This window comes from Rattus rattus, chromosome 2 (genome assembly GCF_011064425.1).
Source record: "Rattus rattus isolate New Zealand chromosome 2, Rrattus_CSIRO_v1, whole genome shotgun sequence".
Taxonomy (NCBI): domain Eukaryota; kingdom Metazoa; phylum Chordata; class Mammalia; order Rodentia; family Muridae; genus Rattus; species Rattus rattus.
This window is the reverse complement of record NC_046155.1, coordinates 207,372,616-207,392,085: the sequence shown is the minus strand read 5'-3', so window position 1 is coordinate 207,392,085 and position 19,470 is coordinate 207,372,616. Positions and strand designations below refer to the sequence as shown.

The 19,470-nt window shown below is 34.3% G+C and overlaps 1 protein-coding gene across 1 annotated transcript in view; it reads right to left on the bottom strand.

Annotated features, from left to right (window-relative positions):
• The window catches only part of Trdn (triadin), a 308,938-nt gene that overhangs the window by 175,817 nt on the left and 113,651 nt on the right, over positions 1-19,470 (bottom strand). The window contains exons 6-9 of the mRNA XM_032894871.1: positions 15,793-15,855; positions 12,711-12,770; positions 9,217-9,402; positions 3,171-3,230 (exon numbers count right to left, since the gene is read on the bottom strand). Of these exons, the coding sequence (XP_032750762.1) occupies positions 3,171-3,230; positions 9,217-9,402; positions 12,711-12,770; positions 15,793-15,855 (369 nt within the window). The remainder of the gene's footprint in view (positions 1-3,170; positions 3,231-9,216; positions 9,403-12,710; positions 12,771-15,792; positions 15,856-19,470) is intronic.

Sequence of the window (19,470 nt, the reverse complement as noted above, 5' to 3'; positions counted from 1 at the left end):
AAACAAAAACCATACTGGAGCATTGCCAACCTACACAATCAAGCAGTTTTATGGTTGTTGAATTACTGAAAGCCAGGATAATATAATAGTTTTCTTTTCCTCAAAAGACTATCTTCAGTGTTCACAATATTTCTTAAATCAATAGAAAGTAAATTACTGCCCTTCTAGATTTATACAGGATTTCCTTTGTGTTACTCAAATTTAATATAAAGTGAATCAGTGTAGGGAAATGGCAATCACATATAAAAAACCGATACAGTCTTTTTCCTCTGTCTCTGAAACTGAAGTCAGGGTTATCATTATCTTATGGAACTGCTCACTAGGAAGAAAGAAGGCACTTTGAACTTATATTCAGTTATAGTGATAACATTTCAGATTTAACTTTTCAAGAGTCATCAGAAGTATTTTGTTTGCTGAGATAAAATAGCAAAATTTGGTGCCTAATTTATGTTGTCACCAATACGTTTCCTTTTCGTCCTGACTTTTAAGAGTGCAACAAGATTCTATAAGGGGTTACTGAATTCTAAAGGAAAAATTCAAATGATGTTTTTAAAAACTCATTACCAATAATTAGTGATGAAGTCCAGCTAAAGAATAACAGGCAGAGCATTGATCCTAATTGGAAGCAGATGGAAGCAGGTATAAATACTAGATACACGTGGATCAATAAGCTTGGCAGAAATCATTTCATTTTCTAATTGTTACTCAGAATAAGTGTCTTTATCGTCGATCTTCTTTCTAAATCCATGTGCCCAGTTAAATCATTTTTCATTCCCTTTTCTGAAATAACTGTTTATCATATTTTGTGTTCAATCAGTCCTATTATTACACTGCCCGATTCACAAAGGTAGGAGAGTATAGCCCCCTCTGTGGCCCTTAGGAAAAATCAAATACTTTGCAAACCTTTAATTCTCTTCTCCTTCCATGTTAGTGTTTGGCCAAGAAATATAACAGAAAACATTGATTCACATATTGGCCTTCAAGACAATGGATGAAGTAAATCAGAGAAGATACGTTAATTCATGGAGCTGAGAGATTTACTCACAAACTTTTCAGAAACAGTGTTTAGAGTTAGAGTAACAGACACTGCTGGGGATTGAAGCCTCTGGTTTCTGGAGTGTCAGTACATGTTCATTATGGAGAACTCTCTGTGTGTCCATTACCAAAATCCACTTTAACCCCCTTAGAGATGCTTTTCTTCTTCCTTCTGACCTCCTCTGTAGTCAGAGTTCATAAAGAGTTGATGAGTATTTCGACAGCTAAAACGTCAGTAAGTCTTGCTGCATTTGGCAATGCCTGGCTAGATTTATCAAAAAAACTTTCTTAAGAAAACCCTCTGTCATTTATTAGCAGATAATAGTGATAGATGCAGTAGCAAAAGAACAGTTTTCTTTATTAAATGATGAACCTTAGGAGCTAATGAAAGAGCAAGGACACAGTATATATTAGTCATTTATCAATCCATGCATATCAAAAACTTGGCGCATACTAAGCACAGCTGATCCCACAAAAGCAAAACGGCTTTCTTCCTTTCTTTGTATGTTTGTTTATTTTTCTTTGCTCCATAGTATCTTCCCTGAAGTTCAGGGCCAGTGAGGAACTCTCGAACCTCCTTCCTCAGTGTCCTGAGTCATGGATAACAAGAGTAGGACCTCCTATCTAACTAGAGTAAGACTTTTTCCAACTACCATAGCTGAATGATGTAGGCAACAAGTATTTTTAGAAAATTGCATTTACTGTATATATACATCAGCATTTAGGTGGTCACTTTCTGTACGTATGTATGCAAAGGTTGTGATAAAATAATTTTAAATATTGGGGCAGCATGACATTGTTCTGCGCATCCTCTGGATGCTTTGCAGATGATGCCATTACTCTGAGTTTATTTTAGATGCGAGGACATTGAAGAGCTGGTGTGCAGTAACTGGTTCAAACTCACATGCCATAAATGAGTTACACATTTTTGCTCAAAATCCACTTTTCGTAAGTGATCACACTACCTTCCTCTACATTTTGACCAAACATTTTAGGGAATTACATACAAAATTTTGACAGATATTAGTTTCATCAATAAGGTCTTACAATTTCAATGCTCATTTTTTTCATCACAGTTTCTAAATCATAAACGTAGAGAAAAAAAAGAAGGAAGAGGAGGCAGAGGAAAAATCTGAGGAGAAGGAGAAGGGGTGGTGGAGGAGAAAGACATGGAGAGAAGGAGGTAGGAGGAGGAGGAAGAGAGCACAAGGAGAAGGAGTAAAGGAGAAAGGAAAAAGAGGGAAGAGAAAGAAATTCAGTGGAAGAAAAGAAGTTCAAAAGTATTCTTTAAAGTTTTTCAGTTATCAGATTGACTTCATGTTCTAGAGTTCTCTAGAACTAGATTATTTTATAATTTCACAGATTGATTGTCAAAGTGTTTGTACAATTATACTCATGTGATTTCTAGAAGACGCCCACAAAACAAAAGTATGGCGCTAAAGTACAGTTGGTATTCAAAATCAGCTTCTATTCAGTAAATATTTAGTCTGACAGATTTTTAAATATACTATGAGGCGTAGTACAAAGAATAAAGTTGTTCATCTTAAGTAAGCTATCCTAAGCATACTCTATAGAAAAATTAAAGATACTTAAGAGTAGAGGTGTCTTGGTGTGATTGAAAGCCTTTCTTCATTGCAGTGATGTGAACCAAAGTTAACTAACTCCATCAGTGTTTTTTCTGGACTCACCAAAGACCATAAGTAAGAAAATTGAAATGTTTTAGAAAAGTAAGAGTCAGTATTTGAGCAGTGATATATTTTATTGTGAATTTTATCCACAATCAGAATAAAGAGTATTTTCATTATAAGTCTTTTCTTCTAAATTTACCAAGAATCAAATCAAGTGACTCATTGCTTCACTCCAAGATATTATTCAAGATATTAGCACTTTTATGTATGAAGATATTAGCATCTTTGAGCTTTCACCTGACATCATTTCAACAGGCCATGCAGCGAACACAGGTAGTTAAAGGGCCCAGCACCAGTTATTATTTCTGTATTTTTATTGTCTTTATTCTAGATCTGCACATGCATTATGCAAGTCTTTAAATGAAAACATAGCTTAGTACAGATAAAGCCGACAGTCTTAGAACAAAGGCTATTAAGACAGACAAAAATAAGAATTGTTTGGAATACCTGGTTTTAAATCCCCATGGACAAACATGTCAATCATATATCGACAGAACGCATACTGATCTGACAGAATAGAGAAAAAGAAGAAGCAATGAAAGTGTGTCATCACCATCTGCCATTTCTGCGTGAAAACAGGATGTAACAGAGCAAACAAAATGGCACACATCTACTTTGGCTACTACTTATCTCTGTGAAGGAATAAATTGTGATTTATGAGCATACAAAGAAAATACATAACATGCAGAAGGTCCCACTCGTTACTTATGAAAGCTTTAAATATGGAAACAGACTTTCATGGTTTTATTAGGGTAGAAAATATTTGATAATTCAAGATCCTTTCCTTACTTTAAAGCAATTGTTGTCATGTATCCTTGTGAAATGTTTGAAAAGGAAACATGAGGTACACAAAAGAAAATTTTCTCCAACTAAGAATGTTACCAGCTACTGGACCCAGGACCTCTGCTGACTATCCAAGTGAGACTGTAGATAATTCTGGAATAAGGCGAAGAGGGCAAGCACATTGCAACCTGTTAGGGTCCTATTCATGGAAATTCTCCTTATCAGAAATGTGACCTGGAGAATCAAGAGCACCAAATGATAGAAATAACAAGCTAACTAACTGACTGATCATTATGTGATCATTTCCTGCTCTTGGCTAGTCTGTAGTCCATAAACATACACCAGCAAAGTAACCAGACAGTTGATGCAGGCAGAGTCTAAAATTGTTTCAGGATTTGGGTATTTCTTTCACTTCTTTATTATATACAGCCCATGGAAATAAATATTATTGCAAACTTTGAATTCCCCCATGGTCAATCTAACCCTAATATACACCATAAAAGATTTCACGAACTTTCTCACAGCATCTTTAAAAATGTATATTATTATGATCCTTGTATTTAATGACTTACATTTTAAAATATTTTTATTAGACATTTTACTAACTCACCAAATGAATAGGAAGCTCTAGCACCAAGAAAGTTTATTGCATTTATATGGTACGACACAGTTTTAATAGTTCAAAATTATTTTCACCAAACAGAAAATTACTGTGTTTATTTTGTAGAAATAAATACCCAAGAGCATTTATTTATGAAGCTTTGCTGGGTCATTTTTAAAATAGTGAATGTATTTACTGTAATAAATCTAAAAAATAAAATTATTTTCATTAGTACCTAATAAGGACGAGTCAAAGCTTATAATGTTTGTAAAGTTTATATGTATTCTGGTTGCTGAAATGAAGTGGCCCAATTCAGACAAGCCCATAAATCTACTCGTTTGCTGAAACACTTCCAAGGATGGGTTCTGCCTCATTCCAGGCTACGGGACTTCTTTGGTGTTAGACAAAAGTAACATTAAAATCGGTACTATTTTCTCCTTCCTAGACACAAGATTTTGCTATAAAACAAAGCTAAGAATATTTTTTCTTAAAATGGACAATATGGATTTGGAGTAGTGTGATATGCCCATCTTCTCCCCTGTTTTGGACCTCATTTAACATATGGTTACTCCTTGCTGTGGCTCAGGAATATTTCTCCAAAAGATAGGATATATGCCAGAATGCGTGTATAGGATCCGTTTCTTAAAAAGTTGGAACACCATGGGTTTGATACCCTGAGTGTTTAACAGTCCCCCACATTGTATAATCAGATGGCTGTCTGGGAGTTAGATCCTACACAGGATAGGGACCGGAACCTCAGATGATCAAGATGACTTCCTCACACTGCTTAAAATCAGCTTGATAGCGGTTTTCTCCATCCATTAAGACCCCCTGCTGGTGGACCAGTGTTCCAAGTTCACAGCCTGACCAGGCTTTGACCAAAAATTGTGAGCCTGTCGGTCTGTTCAAACCAACCAGTCTTAAATTAGGTGATGGAAAACTCTCAAAGACTCTTAAAAAGACTCGGAGCTAAAGGACAAATGAGACTTTGGCTTCCAGAGTTCCCTCTCTCTAAATTCCCTCTCTAAGAGGGCTCTGCAGGATGCTTGCTTCCTAACCTTAAAAAAAAAAATCACCTGATCATTCATTCTAAGATCAACCCCCCACTTGCCTTGCACTCCAGATTTTTTTCTTAAATTTTCATTTTTTAACTGGCTTAGAAAATACATTTGACCAAGACAATAGCAATACCACTAGAGAATCACTCTCTGCAGCCCCGGGTTTTTTTTTTCCTCTTTTTTCTTTTTCTTTCTTTTTTCTTTTTTCCCACAAAAATCGCTACTTGTATTTTAAATTCCTGGCTTTTTTTCTTTTATTAGTCACATCTGTCTGAAGTTTATAAGGAAGAGACTATGTATGCCCATGATATCTGTTTCCAAAACTATTCATTTAATTAATTTATGAATAGTCTAATAAGCTTTTTATACAAAGTGGAAAATCCTTTGTGGATTCAATTTTTGTTTTTGTTTTGTCTTGTTTTGTTTTGCTTTTGGTTGTTTGGTTGGTTGTTTTTTACACCTAGAATATTACCTATATAAATATATTTTAAAAGTATTCACTACATGTAAAAGACGTGACATTGCTTTCTAATAACTTCAACATACAACAGGGAACTTAAGAATAATATACATGTATATTACATACATATACATGTACATGTATATATATTATATGCATATATAAGAAATATATATACATTTGTCATATTATATGTATGTATAAACTTTTTTTATAGTGCTGGATTCCACCTGTCCTCAGTGATGACCTTAACAATCTGTGAAAATTCTAGTAAGGTTATAAGGTTCAAGTTCGGTTTTACTTGCCTGAGAACAAACCATAGTCAAGTTTTCTGAATTTGAGAATAATCAATTTATGGAAATAGTTCTCTAAATCCTTCTGAATATAGTAGGAAACTACCCTTGAAGAAAATCTGGACTGTCCCTACATTCTGGCATTTGTAGTTATAGGATAGTAACTTCTGTATGACAATTCCCTATTTGACACCACTTTGGGAAAAAATGAAAAAAAAAAACAAACCCTTTCTGCTACCATTAATTCATGTTGTCCATTCCTGCCTTTATGCCTCCTCAGGGAGCACTGATGAATCTACTCAGCTGTCGATGTCTGGCTGGGGCTCCCTGTGGAACATCAGTCAATTGAAATGTGCAGAAATGACTTTTAAAAAATAATCTCTAGTCATGCTAGGGTAAGTGTGGTGTGTTGCTCTATGGCAGATTCTGACAGCTATACTTGCTCTGGCTTCCACGAGTACTTGACTCATGGTTAAAGGATGAAAATGACAAAAGGCTGAGTAGAGTGTGTGTAACAGCTGTGAGATATTTACTTCCCTACAGAAACCAGGGAGACATGGCAAATCATGTCAACTTTGTTACCTTGCTTTGAGTGAACTTGAAATGCTCTATAAAAAGAAGATTATATAATAAGTATTGGTAACTTTTTGGTAGGCATTTTATTGTTTTAATTATATATATTATAAACATATATATTATATATTATAAATCATATATATATATATAAACAATGAGGTTTTATTGATAATTTTACTGTGTAAGCAAATTTTACCAACAAATGTCTGTCCTGGATAAGATTGTGCCCCAAAACAAAACCCAAGTGTATTGGATTTTTAAAGTAATTATTTTTAAAATCTATCTGTATGAGGGGCTGGAGAGATCACCCAATTCCCAACTGTTTCCTGCTCTTGAAGAGCCAAATTCCACTTTCAGAATCAGCTCCGGTGAACCTGTTGACCTCTTCTCATCTTTCTTCTCATCTTTAGAGCACCTAAATTCTTCTGCGCAAATCCATACACAGACACACAAACAGCATTAATTTGAACATAAAATTTACATATATGTATTATATATTTATTTACATTTATGTTTGTGTGAATCCACCCTTATTCAGCGTACTTCAGCGTAGCAAATAAACCTTATTTCACAATAACTCAATTTTGTTGTGTTATCAGTTTAGGAATTTAAAAATCAAAGCTATTTAAAAAATAGAAAACACCGTATCTTTATTTTGTTTACATTGCCATGATCACATGACTTATGTTTTAAAATCAAATGCTCTTAAATATCTCCTTAGTTAAAAAAGAACAGAAAGAAAAAAGAACGAGGAAAAAGAGAAGAGAAAATTAAAAAAGAAAAGGAAAGAAACAAATTATTATTCTTTGACCATCCATTACAGTTTGAATTATTATCTACCAAATTATATCATTTTCTTTATTGGTTGTAGCAGTATTCAGTAGGTACCACGCCATAGCCTCTGGGTTTATTTAGATGTTAGAGTCACTTTGATACTTTTCTTCCTTATAATGCCTAACTCGCTCTTCACAAAACAATCAAGACAGTAAATTGAAAATGGAATTGGCATATAATCCTACCTTTAATAAATTTGATTAGTGATATGACAAAATATTGTATTTGTGACCTTGAAAATAAACACCCTTTGAAAGTGTCCTAAAGTAACCAGTTTATCACTGAAGTGTGGTTTCCAAGCCCTGGGAGACACTAAACATCTCAAATGGTGGTCATGTGCCTAGTTACTTGCTAAGTATTCTGCCATTTTACATTATAAAATTATAGATTAAGTGTACTTGGTTTCATCTTACAATTTTCTTTCTTAAAGGGTGATCTGAATTTCACAGTATTTTAGAATCCAACTGTTCATATGGTGAAGCAAAGGATTAATGTTTCTGATTTTTATCACAGTGAAATACTCATTTAAAGTGTTTCTCATTATTATATCCTTTTACAGTGCACACATTCATATGTGATATTATTTTAAGGATAAAAATTTATATTTTCAATTTTCAAGATCCTGTAATCATCTTGAAAACAATAGGTTCAAATTTCCAAAGTTAAGTTGAAATGAATAAAATTTACGTAAAGTTTATGAACCACGAAAAGAGGATTTTTCTTGATTCCTTAAATATGTTCTATACATGTACCTTTTGTTACATAAATTAAAGTTTACATGCATTACTTACATAACAAAGTTTATAAACATTGTGATGTTGGAAAATATGATAAAATTACAAAGAGAATGTAATTCATATTATGTAGTTTGTAAGAGAAAAAATCTTTCCAGTTCTACCATTTAAATAGCCTTCCCATTAAAAAGTTTAAAAGTCACAATAAAGTTGTATAGACACCAAGTTGTCCATTTTGGGTTTTGAATAAAATTATTCAATTGGTACTGGAGTCAAGGAAATTTTTATTTTGTAACATTCGCAAAAAAAGATACATATTTCTCAGAAACAGATTCCACAGAGCAGACGCTGTGTTCTGAATGTGAAGATCAGGATTTGTAGTAACCTGGACTGAGGAATGGGTTTGGAGATCCAAACCCAAAAAGCACCCTAATGGTGGGACAAAGAGGACCTTGGTGACCATTTTAAATTCACGCAGCATCCTTCTGTAAAGAACTTCCTCTCTGTAAATGGTCTATTTCTGAGAAGTGAGTTAATACATCATAGTTGAAGAAAAGCACACCTGTCCTATGCAGACCATATATCTTATAGTTAAAACATTTTTAAGAAGAATAGAAAAGTGCCCAACACTTCGTTATTATATAGCAAGTTTCCTACAACAATGAAATGATTTGATAATTTAATGTGCATGCTCTGAATGGTATCAGTATCGAGGAAGTGAAGTTTTTATATATTCTTTTTCCTATATGAATTGTGCACTGACTCCTGGAGCAACAACACCTTGAGAGATGCTGCCGTTGTCAATGTTTAAAACCGCCTTTCCCAGACTCGAACCCATACAATTGTTTAATTGTTCTGCCAAATCCTCGCGATTCAGCATGCAGCCCCAAATTTAAATAACTTCAGGTGATCACTCCATAGTATTTAAAACACTTGAAAATACGTCTAGCTATTTGAATGCATTTTATTATATTTATTTGTATGTTAATATCCAATGGCCGTATGTACTTCAGGCATATTGGCTTGGATATCTTTTTCCTCCATCTGAGGTTTAATTTTAGTCTTTTTCGGAGTTTAACTTGACTACATCTGCTTCTTGTCCAATATTCTTTTAGGACCTCCTACTGCCTCCTTCTCCTCCTTGGAAAGTTTACCTTTCTGCTCATGCTTGGGCACAGCTAGCGTTTCTTTGTCATCCTTCTCTCTGGCTTTCGGCGTTGTTTTCGGAGGAGTTTCTTTGGCTTTTGCAGCTGCTGGTTTCGCTTTCTCCTGTTTCCCAACTTTCATTTCCTTCTTAGCCTTTTCTTCAGTCTTTTCCTTAGTCTTAATTTTCTTGTCCTCTACAAGAAGTTAAGACGGTTATTTTTCTTTAGTCACATAATTCTTCAACTTTCCTTATTCTTCAAGTACCATTTTAAGTGACAAACAAGACAATAGAAAATGGATATCCTTGCAAATACTGTTGACAGTTACTAGGATATTATAAATTTATAAATATGTTGTGTTTGATGTACATGGCATCAGCAAGGTGAATCTCTTCCTTAATTTGCAGGTGAAGAGACGGCTTTGGATTTCTGGTTTTACTATTGGGGTGGTTGAATAAAGATGCCTACAGCCTGGAGCTGAACAGAAGAGAGGTAGGTGGGACTTCGGATGCTGGGCTCAGAGATCTCAGCAGAGACAAGAGGGGAGAGGGAAAGAAACAAGGAAGAAGGTAGCATGGTGTAGGTGGACCATGAGCCGTGGGCATGAGGGCCACCGAACTGGAATAGGAGTGGCTCAGGCAGAGCATGGCAAACGGTAGTTCAGGATTGTTAACAGGAAAGTAGACAATATAGCATAGAGCTATCTGTCCAGCTTTAGTGCCTTAATGCTTATTATAAATATAAAAATATAAACATATATTTATATGATAAATATAAAAATATAAACAATTTTTATATGATAAATATAAAAATATAAACATGTATTTATATGATAAATATAAAAATAATTTCTTTTATTTGGGAAGTAAATAATCTAAGGTGGGATAGAAACCCTCAAGTAATATGTACTACAACAACATGCCTCAAAGACAAATTGTATTGTGATTTCACTGGGATAGACATGGCATCCAACTTATCCAACATAATCATTGTAAAATTTTTCATGGATTTCTCGCTGCATAAATGTTACTGTTGAGTTAAACATTAGTGAAAGTCTGATGTATTTTAATACCACTGAATTTTATAACTGGCAAAGTCGATTCTCTTAGAGAGAGACCACACATTCAACGGAAGCATTATAATAACTTTTTTGCATGAAAATGAAGACTTCCCTCTTGTACCATCAACTTCTGAAAACAAGTAAATTTGTCTTTCACTAGAAAACAGCAGGGTGGTGCGAGAACCAGGCAGAACTTGGGTTCACACCTCTAGACTTCTCTTTTTTCCGCTCTGTTATTTTTATGATGTACAAAAAAATAAGCACTCTGGTGTCTAATATAAACACCAAGCACAGGACGACAATGAGTATGCATGTTTCTTTCAAGAAGAGTTTCTAGGATGGTCTGGAAAATTATTGTACTTGAACACGCTGTGTTTGAAACAGAACAGAAAGCACACGGTGTCATTTGAAAGTACCGTCAGGAGTCATTAGCTTCAGTGCTGATCACAATGTTCTAAAGGAATTCATTTTAATTTTTAACTCAATGTCGCCTGCTTAGTTTGTGCCTTTTTATCCTTATTTTATATTTTAAGAAATTCACATATCATATAAAGAGCATGTATACATTTGCCATTCCTAATATAGTCTCTCTATATAGGGATATATAGATATAGAGATAGATGGAGAAATGGTTTAGTTGGTAAATTGCTTGGCATGAGAGCATAAGAACCTGAAATCAAAACATACACGAGAAGATTACATAGTTATAAAATGTATATAATTTGTTTACATATATCTATCAGTATTAAGATAGTAAAATAGAAAGCATTGGTAGTAGGTAGACTTAAGACGACTTCCAATAGCCCCTTCTTCCTTAGCATATGTTGATTAGTCTTATAATATGCTAACCAATGGATTATGGCAGAAGTAATTGGATTAAAATTTCATAGTAGTCAACTTTCACAATTTCACAATATCACAATTTCCATCCTGATTTTTTCTGTTGCTAGGCCTAGGACAATCAATTATCCTGTCGGTGTGAGTATGTGACAAACAACAGAGGGTTAAAGGGAGCCTCAGTGAACTAGAAGAGCCAAACTTGAGCCATGTGCAGTTGGAGACAGTGAGTGGGTACTATTCTAAGTAGCTGAGAGAATTTATTGTTTGGCACTATGAACCAACATACCTGCTTCTAATTCTTTTTACAAAGATAAAACTTTGCATTTGGTTTTTAAATATTCTAAATTGGAATTTTTATTTAAAGAATTCATCTTAACATCATTTTAAGAGTTTGGGGTGATAGGGAGATTGTTTAGTTAGTAAGTTGCTTGTCATAAGAGCGTAAGGACTTGGGATCAATCCACATAAAAAGATAAGTATTTTGACATGAACTTGTATTCTCAGTGATAAATGTGGGAGCAGATATGTCTGTTTCCTATTGCTAGAACAATAGTAATCACGGATTTTTCCTTTAGAACCTATTCGAAAAATTCAATTATTCTTATATAAATATTCATTTCATAGTGATACATTCTTTCCCACAAAGAGGTAGGATTTTTTTTAATGATACTGGAATAAGATTGCTCCAATATAACTTTTATATTGATCTTACATTCATATCAAATTCATATTTTTAAAATAAATGGAAAACATTTACATTTGTTTGTTCTGTTTGAGGAGACAGTATTGTAGTATTAATTAAAAATGTATATTTTAAAACAGTTAAAACATTTGGTAAGCCAACTTAGGGTAAAAAAACTATAGGTCAATTAACCTTCCAAAATAAGGAAGTGATGACTTTATAGACTTGAAATGTATCAATGCTTTTTGTGTACAAATTCTTATTTCCTCACAGGGCTCACAAGACCAAAATAAAGTCATCAGTCTACTGTGCCCTTTAGTGAGTTTCCTTAGCTAGAACTAAGCTTCCACATTTATTCAACATAAAAATCAAGATTTTGCTGTGACCCTCGTAATTTTCATGGTAGCCATGGAAGATAAGAAGACATATTTCAAAACTTGCTTTCCATCCTGTGAAATTTCTATGCTTCTAAGTGTTTTGGAACTGTTTATTGAATGTAGACAGTTACAACAGGGTCATTTTTCTATTATTGGATCATACTTGCCTACCTCCCCCCATGGCAAGGGGATGAGACTGTGAGACAAAGGTCAGACAGACCAAAATTCTACCACTCACATGTGAGGACACTTTATTTTCCTTTCATGTTTTGATATTTTTTAAAACTGTGTTTTGGTTTTATTAGCCTTCAGATATCGATTTTTAAATCATTATAATTAAACGAAATGGAAAATTTTTACAAACCTTTAATTTCTTCCCATGTGTACATTCCCCTCGTCAAAAGTCAAGAATGTAGATATCCAATATTAAATCATTGTATTTAAATGAAGAGGAAAATTATTACAAAACTTCACACTTCCCCCAAATGTACACTCTAGCCATCATCAAAAGTCAAAACTGAAGATCACAAAAGAGAAGGGGTACCTTTGGCTGTCATCTTTGTCTCTGCTCTTTCTTTTTTCTCAAGTTTCTCTTTGTGAGTTGCTTAAACAGAAAAGTAACATTAGCAAATTACAAATCACACATAGTTTTAATAGTTTTCAAAGCCAATTTCCTTCTGATTACAGTTCTATAGAATAACTGGGGATTTATGGCACTATTGGACCCATCTTAGGAATACTGTAATCAGTAGGTAATAGTGTACAGAATCAAAATAAGCTTGGTCACAAAAAATCAGAAAGTAACCAGGCAATGACGGCACACACCATTAATCCTAGCACTTGAGATGCAGAGTCAGGTGAGTCTCTGTGAGTTCAAGGCAAGCTTGGTCTAAAGATCTACTTTCAGGACAGCTAATAGTAGAGAAAATCTGTACTAATTAATTAATTATTCTAATGTAATTAATTATTCTAATGTAATTAATTAAAATTTAGAAAATAGGTGGGTACAGTAGTGAATGGTTTTAGTTCCAGTACTCAGAAGACAAAGGCAGGAAGATCTCTGTGAGATTGAGGTTATCCAGGACAGCCAGGGCTAAATAGTTAGATCCTCACCGGAACAAACAGAAAACCCAAACACACAAATAGATGGTATGTTGAAAGCTAGATCTGTCAGCTTTCCTTTCCCGATTCTATGACAAACATGTGAAGCTTTCGGGAAAGAAAACTAAAAATGAGAAATTTTTAAACAAAAATAAAGCACATATACCCTGTGAAAATAACTCTTTAGCATTAGTAACAGGAGATATTTATATTATAGCTAAAGAATGATTAATCAACATGTTCCTTAACAGGAGCATCATGGACATTTGGGAAAGAGCAACTTACTGATCTATCAGGCTGATTTGAGCATCACAAAGAGGCTGAACCTTTCTGATACCTGCTCACTGATTCTTGTATATCACATCATTCTGACAAACAAAACATTATCAATGATTCCCTAAGGAGTTACACACCTTAGGATCAACAATGCTGTATAAAATAATGAAATTTATTATTAAAATAATACATATTTTAATTTAGTAATGTCCTACATGATACCTGAGAAATATCTTCCCAATATTTATTTAATGTAATTAATCAACATTAATTTATTTAACATTTGTTTGTTCTGTAAATAGTAAGACAATGTTAGGTCTCAGTGTTAAAATTAAGATAGTCTCAGAGGTCCAATAGCATGTGTAACATATTCCTATATTTCAAATAAACAGTTAATTTATGGAAAGTGTCAACATTTCAATAATGCATATTAAAACATAAACATCTTTAATTGGCATATGTAAACAGAGGAAGACTTATAGGAATCATTCTATCTCTGATTTTTATTTTGAATAAATTCTCTACATGCCTAATTTAAGGGCATTCTTTTAATTATTAAAAGAAAACATTCAGTAATATTGAAGCTTGAAACTTAATAAGAACCACAAAATTATTTGATTTTGTCGGGACATAGACTTTTATGTTCATAATTCTCTATCTTACCATCATATGAGAAATGCACAAATATGCCTGAGACAGACAAAGAGGATAATAGCTGCAAATTTCAAGGAAATTTCCACTAGGCAAATATTAATAAAAGTGCACTATTTATTCTAATATTCAAGCATGAATATGTAATAAGTCATACTGAAACATGTTTCCACTTCTCTGCTTCATAAATATCACATTCATTCTACATATTCTATCTAAGCTGCAGTGTTGCATCAACCAGAAAAGTCAGCCAGCTATGATATTGAGGATTGAAATGTGATCTAAACACCAGGAAAACATCAAACCGTAATCTTACTTCACATAAAACAGTGAGGGAGAGTGGGATGTATCAAAGAAAAATGTAAACCAAGGAACATTTTTTGAAACTTAAAGAACTACTAGTATAGACTTAATTTCTTCCTATTTATATTACTTATTTCCTGTACTTGAGTACACTGTTACTATCTTTGGACAGACCAGAAGAGGGCATCGGATCCCATTTCAGATGGTTGTGAGGCACCATGTGGTTGCTGGGAATTGAACTCAGGACCTCTGGAAGAGCAGTCAGTGCTCTTAACCACTGAGCCATCTCTTCAGCCCACCTAGACTTAATTTCTAATAGAGGTCCTAATGACGTTCCTGAAGTAGAAATACCACAGTACATGAATGTGTAAGCACGGACACACACACACACACACACACACACACACACACACACACACACACACGCACAGCAATAAATGGGCAAGAGATATGAACTGTGAACCAGAAGGAAGTCTACAATCTAAAATCGCATTAAGGTAAATTCTACAAATAATAAGCTAAGGCTTGTGATATAAGATCGCCTCCTCTCAAATACTATAAAGCTTTGAAAAATAGGTATGGAAAGCTCTCTAGGATGTATTTTTGATTAGGAAAGTCAGAATATGAGACATGTTAGATTTTGGAAAAAAAAAGGAGAAACAATAATATAAATTACTAATATGATGGAAAAGATATATATGTGTGTTTATACCTTTAGCTGTCTTAATTTGTGTGATACATACATTATAGAAATAGCAATTGTGTACATATTGTTAACAAAGTTCGACAGAGCTTCACAAAGCCTCGTACAAGTGGCTGTGTCAGCACATGGGGTGAGACAGAGTGGGAAATACAGATTAGAGCAGGGTGGGGAAGGTTTTCATGTTCATCTTCATGATTTAAACAGTGAAATTGTCTTACCTATCCCTGCCCAATAAATAAGCGATATCAAACATGTAAGATAATAGGCAATTTAATTAAAATGAGGGGAAATGGCCTCTTATCTATAAAAATGACCAGATTTTTCTTCTTCTCTCAAGTAATATTCTCTAAGGCGGGCTCAAAACTACAGAAGAAAGGCTGACATATATCTTAAAAGTAACATGGGGACAAGAGCTTAATATACTTTATTCTCTTTAGTTCAGAGATTTCTCTTTTGTGGTCTTTTTCCATGAATATAACCATAATACATCCTTTAGAAGAAGCCATCAGTTTTAAAGTCTAAATATAATGAGGAGAAATGCCAAAGGGAAAGATTCTTTAATGTTAAAGTGGCACAAAGAACAACTACCTACCTTTCTTCTCAGGTTTTTCGCCTTTTAATTTTTCTTTTACTTTCTCCTTTTCTCTGTGCGAAACTGGAAAGAAGCAGATAGCACCTTTAATTTGAATCAACAGAAGTTATGGGATAACTGCATGACAGTTTAGTTTATAGAGTACCTGCAGAAATCACCCATTGGCTGCCATGAAGATTTGTTTATATACATAGATAAAACTTGAAAATGATTACCTTTATTTCACATCTAGGCATAAGCAGACTAAAATATATGGATGAAAAATGTTCCTAAGATTTTCAGCCTTTAAATCAATAATTTGGAAGATTCTCTCTCTCTCTCTCTCTCTCTCTCTCTCTCTCTCTCTCTTTCTCTCTCTCACACACACACACACACACACACACACGCACACACACACACACACACACACACACACACAGTATGTTTTAAAAAATAGTCCAGTTTTATATTGGATGAATATCAGAAATATCAACACAAGGAAGTATATAGTCTCCTGAACCAAAAGCAAAGAGCAGTGACTAAAAAATATGTGTCAAAACTTTAGAGAAATAATTAATTGAATGGTTTTAGGATAAGCAAGACTAGAATGCTTTCACACTTTTTCCAAAGGAAAGAAAACATAATTTAGTGAGCTGTAATCTAGTGAACTTATTCCAAGAGTATTCAAATTTAAGAGAAACCTTTGCCTTATTATTTATCCACAGTGTACATTAATCGCCAACCTAGAAATAGAGAGAGTAACCCACTCATCTTTCTCTCTCTTATACTGCTTAACTATAATTCAGTCATTAAACTCTTTCAAAGTAAGCTTTTTGATATTCTCCTACCCAGGTTCTCTTATCCCCTCCCTAACCTATTTTTACACAGCAATATGCAGAGAACATCCATCAACTGATGAAGATTCTCTTTGGCAAGACAAATACCTTCCTTTTCAATGGAATGTCTACACTCTAATAGATGACAAGTGCCAAACTAATAATTGCAGAGTAATTAATTGCATTTAGTGTAATTGCAACAGAGAAAATAAGCCAAATGTCATGTTGGCATAGATAATAGCACCTGATCTCATACATGTTTGGAGAAGTCACTTTTGTACACGTGACACTAAAGGATGTGGAAAAAAGTGAGGAGATTTACCTAGTCAGAGACTGTGAGGACAAGAAGAAAGAAGTCTATTTCCAAATGTCAGAGCAGGATACCTGCTGTAGATGTGACATTACTGAATCATTCAATACAATAATATATGGTCTGAGATATGAAAATTTGTGTATATATTTATCATTTGTTACTGTTGTTGTTACTGTTGTCTCACATCTCTCCTAACAAGGCATGCATAAAAAACAAATCTAATTGTCCTACCTTTGTTTACCATAGCATCATTCACAAAGACGAACTATCACAAGTTTAGAAACATTTCATTTTCATGGTGATCTGATTCATTTTATCTTAAATGCTATGTTTAGTTGTAACGTGAGTTTTCATAACTCCAGAGAACAATACTGTTCTCCCTGGGCCACTTTCCTCTCTGCTTCTTTGTGTCTTCCATTTTATATTTCCTAAACCACTTGTCCTCATCTTCAATCTCCAATTCCATGAAAGGTTCCTCATTTTTGGGTCAAATGATTTTCTGTAAAATTGTTTTCTATCTTTATTTAGTTTGGACATCAATTATACCATGTATTAATTCTATATTAACATGTGATAATGTTGCCATTGTTTATATGTGACTTCTCAGTAGATATAACTCTTTTAAGGGATGTACTACATTACACCTTTGCAGACTATGTTTATGTCAGTATCTCTCACTCAATTCATTGTCGATATATTTTGGAATACATGAACTTCCTATATTTTGTAAGAACACCCAATATGCTTTTTTTTCTCAATCTCTGTTTGCTTTCAATCTCTGGACACTTTTTGTGGTTTATGAAAATTTCTTAAGTATACTAGATTATTATCTAGAAGCAGGAAGTGGGACGCTACCTCAGAACACCTAGATACTACATTGTTTTCCCCTTTTATTCTTAATGGAAATTGTAGGTGCTTCTGAAAAGCTAATTGCAATAAAAAAAATATCTCACCAAGTAAGAGTAGGAAATCAGCACTAACAGAGACCACAACGAACTCGTTTTTCTTTCTTTGGCTTATTGTTAATTAAACTGACATCCAAAAAAAAATTCTTGGCAAAAGCAAAACAACTTTTAAAGTTTCTCTAGGGGGAACCAAGTTTCGGAGAGATAAACTGTGCATTTGGAATCCTGACTAAAAAGACCCCCAAGGGAATACCTAATCTGTGTCTCTGCCTCAGCACCTCAGACAGCTGGCTGTCCACTCCACTAGCAGATTCTAAGATTGACATGTGCACAGGCATAAGCGAGAGAATTACTACAAAACCAGAGAGCAAAGGGGCTAAATTAGCATATTAACTCCTCATTCCCATTACCCAGGGAGAAAAGCTGGTTCCTTCAATCAAAAATGTTGATTTACAGACACCGTGGTACATGCTGGAATTTCATTATCCCCCTTCAGAATTAACTTCACAATACAGTTTAGTGAAACAGCTGGACTTCGAGGCCCTACGGAGCTGTTCAAAATGGCAGAAAGCCACCACAAATGCTTAGACAGAAACGTCAAACTTTGGCAAGTGAGTGCTAAAATGCCAAATACTGGAATGACTTTAGACCCAGCAATGCAAGAATAAGGGCTTTTTAAATAAAAATACTTTGCTACATTAACAACAGTAACTAGTATTGCTGATACATCTCTGACAAGAACCTATCACCCACATAGAAAACAGGAATCTACCAATGTGCTACGGACCTATCCTGGCAAGCCATATTTTGTTGAGGGTAATTTTAACCCAGGGTAAAAATAAGCTTTTGCACCTGTGAGAGCTTAGTTTGTTTGCCACTCTTGTTTACATGAAACAAAAGTCCCCTTGATAGGCTCATAATTAATAACAAATGGAATCCACCAGTTGGAGTGGCTCTGTGGCTTGGCATCTGAGTTGGCATGGCTGTGCCATCTGTGCTCTTGTCAAGACTGACCTTTGTTTGACCAGAACGTTCAGCTTAGCTCAACTCTGAAGTGTATGTCTGTCTCCCACATGGCTCCTCTCCAGCTCTCCTGCATGCTTCTGCTTTTTATCCTAGCAGCCATCAGAAGGACATATATTTTCTGGGTGTTTCAGAGATTATACTATCTCGTGTCTTCTAGTTCTTAGTAGTTACAACGTTCTCTGAGGTCCTCTTATCACACTTCAAAATCAAATCTTTTTTGCGAAAGTGTTTAAGTACAGCTGTTTGTACTAAATTCTCCAAATGACAGGTGACAACGAACTAAGTAAACCATCTAGGATTATATTTGACTTCAGAACTACTGAAAAATACTACTGTGAACAATACACATTATGCTTTGAGGTTCATGGTTTTACTTCATAGCATTTTCAGACATTTATTTTAATAAATTTCTGCGTTTTGATATTTTTTTTAGTGCTTTAACTGTGGGAGGTATCAGTGAATAATTTTGAAAAATTGAATATTTCTACCGATCTGCGATACTTATCCATATTGTTTCAACCTTAAGTTATCCGTTAATACCAAATGAACCTCCCTAAAAACATGCATACTAGTAACAGAAGATGGGGTAAGCATGTTGCATTTAGAAAGATGTATGTAT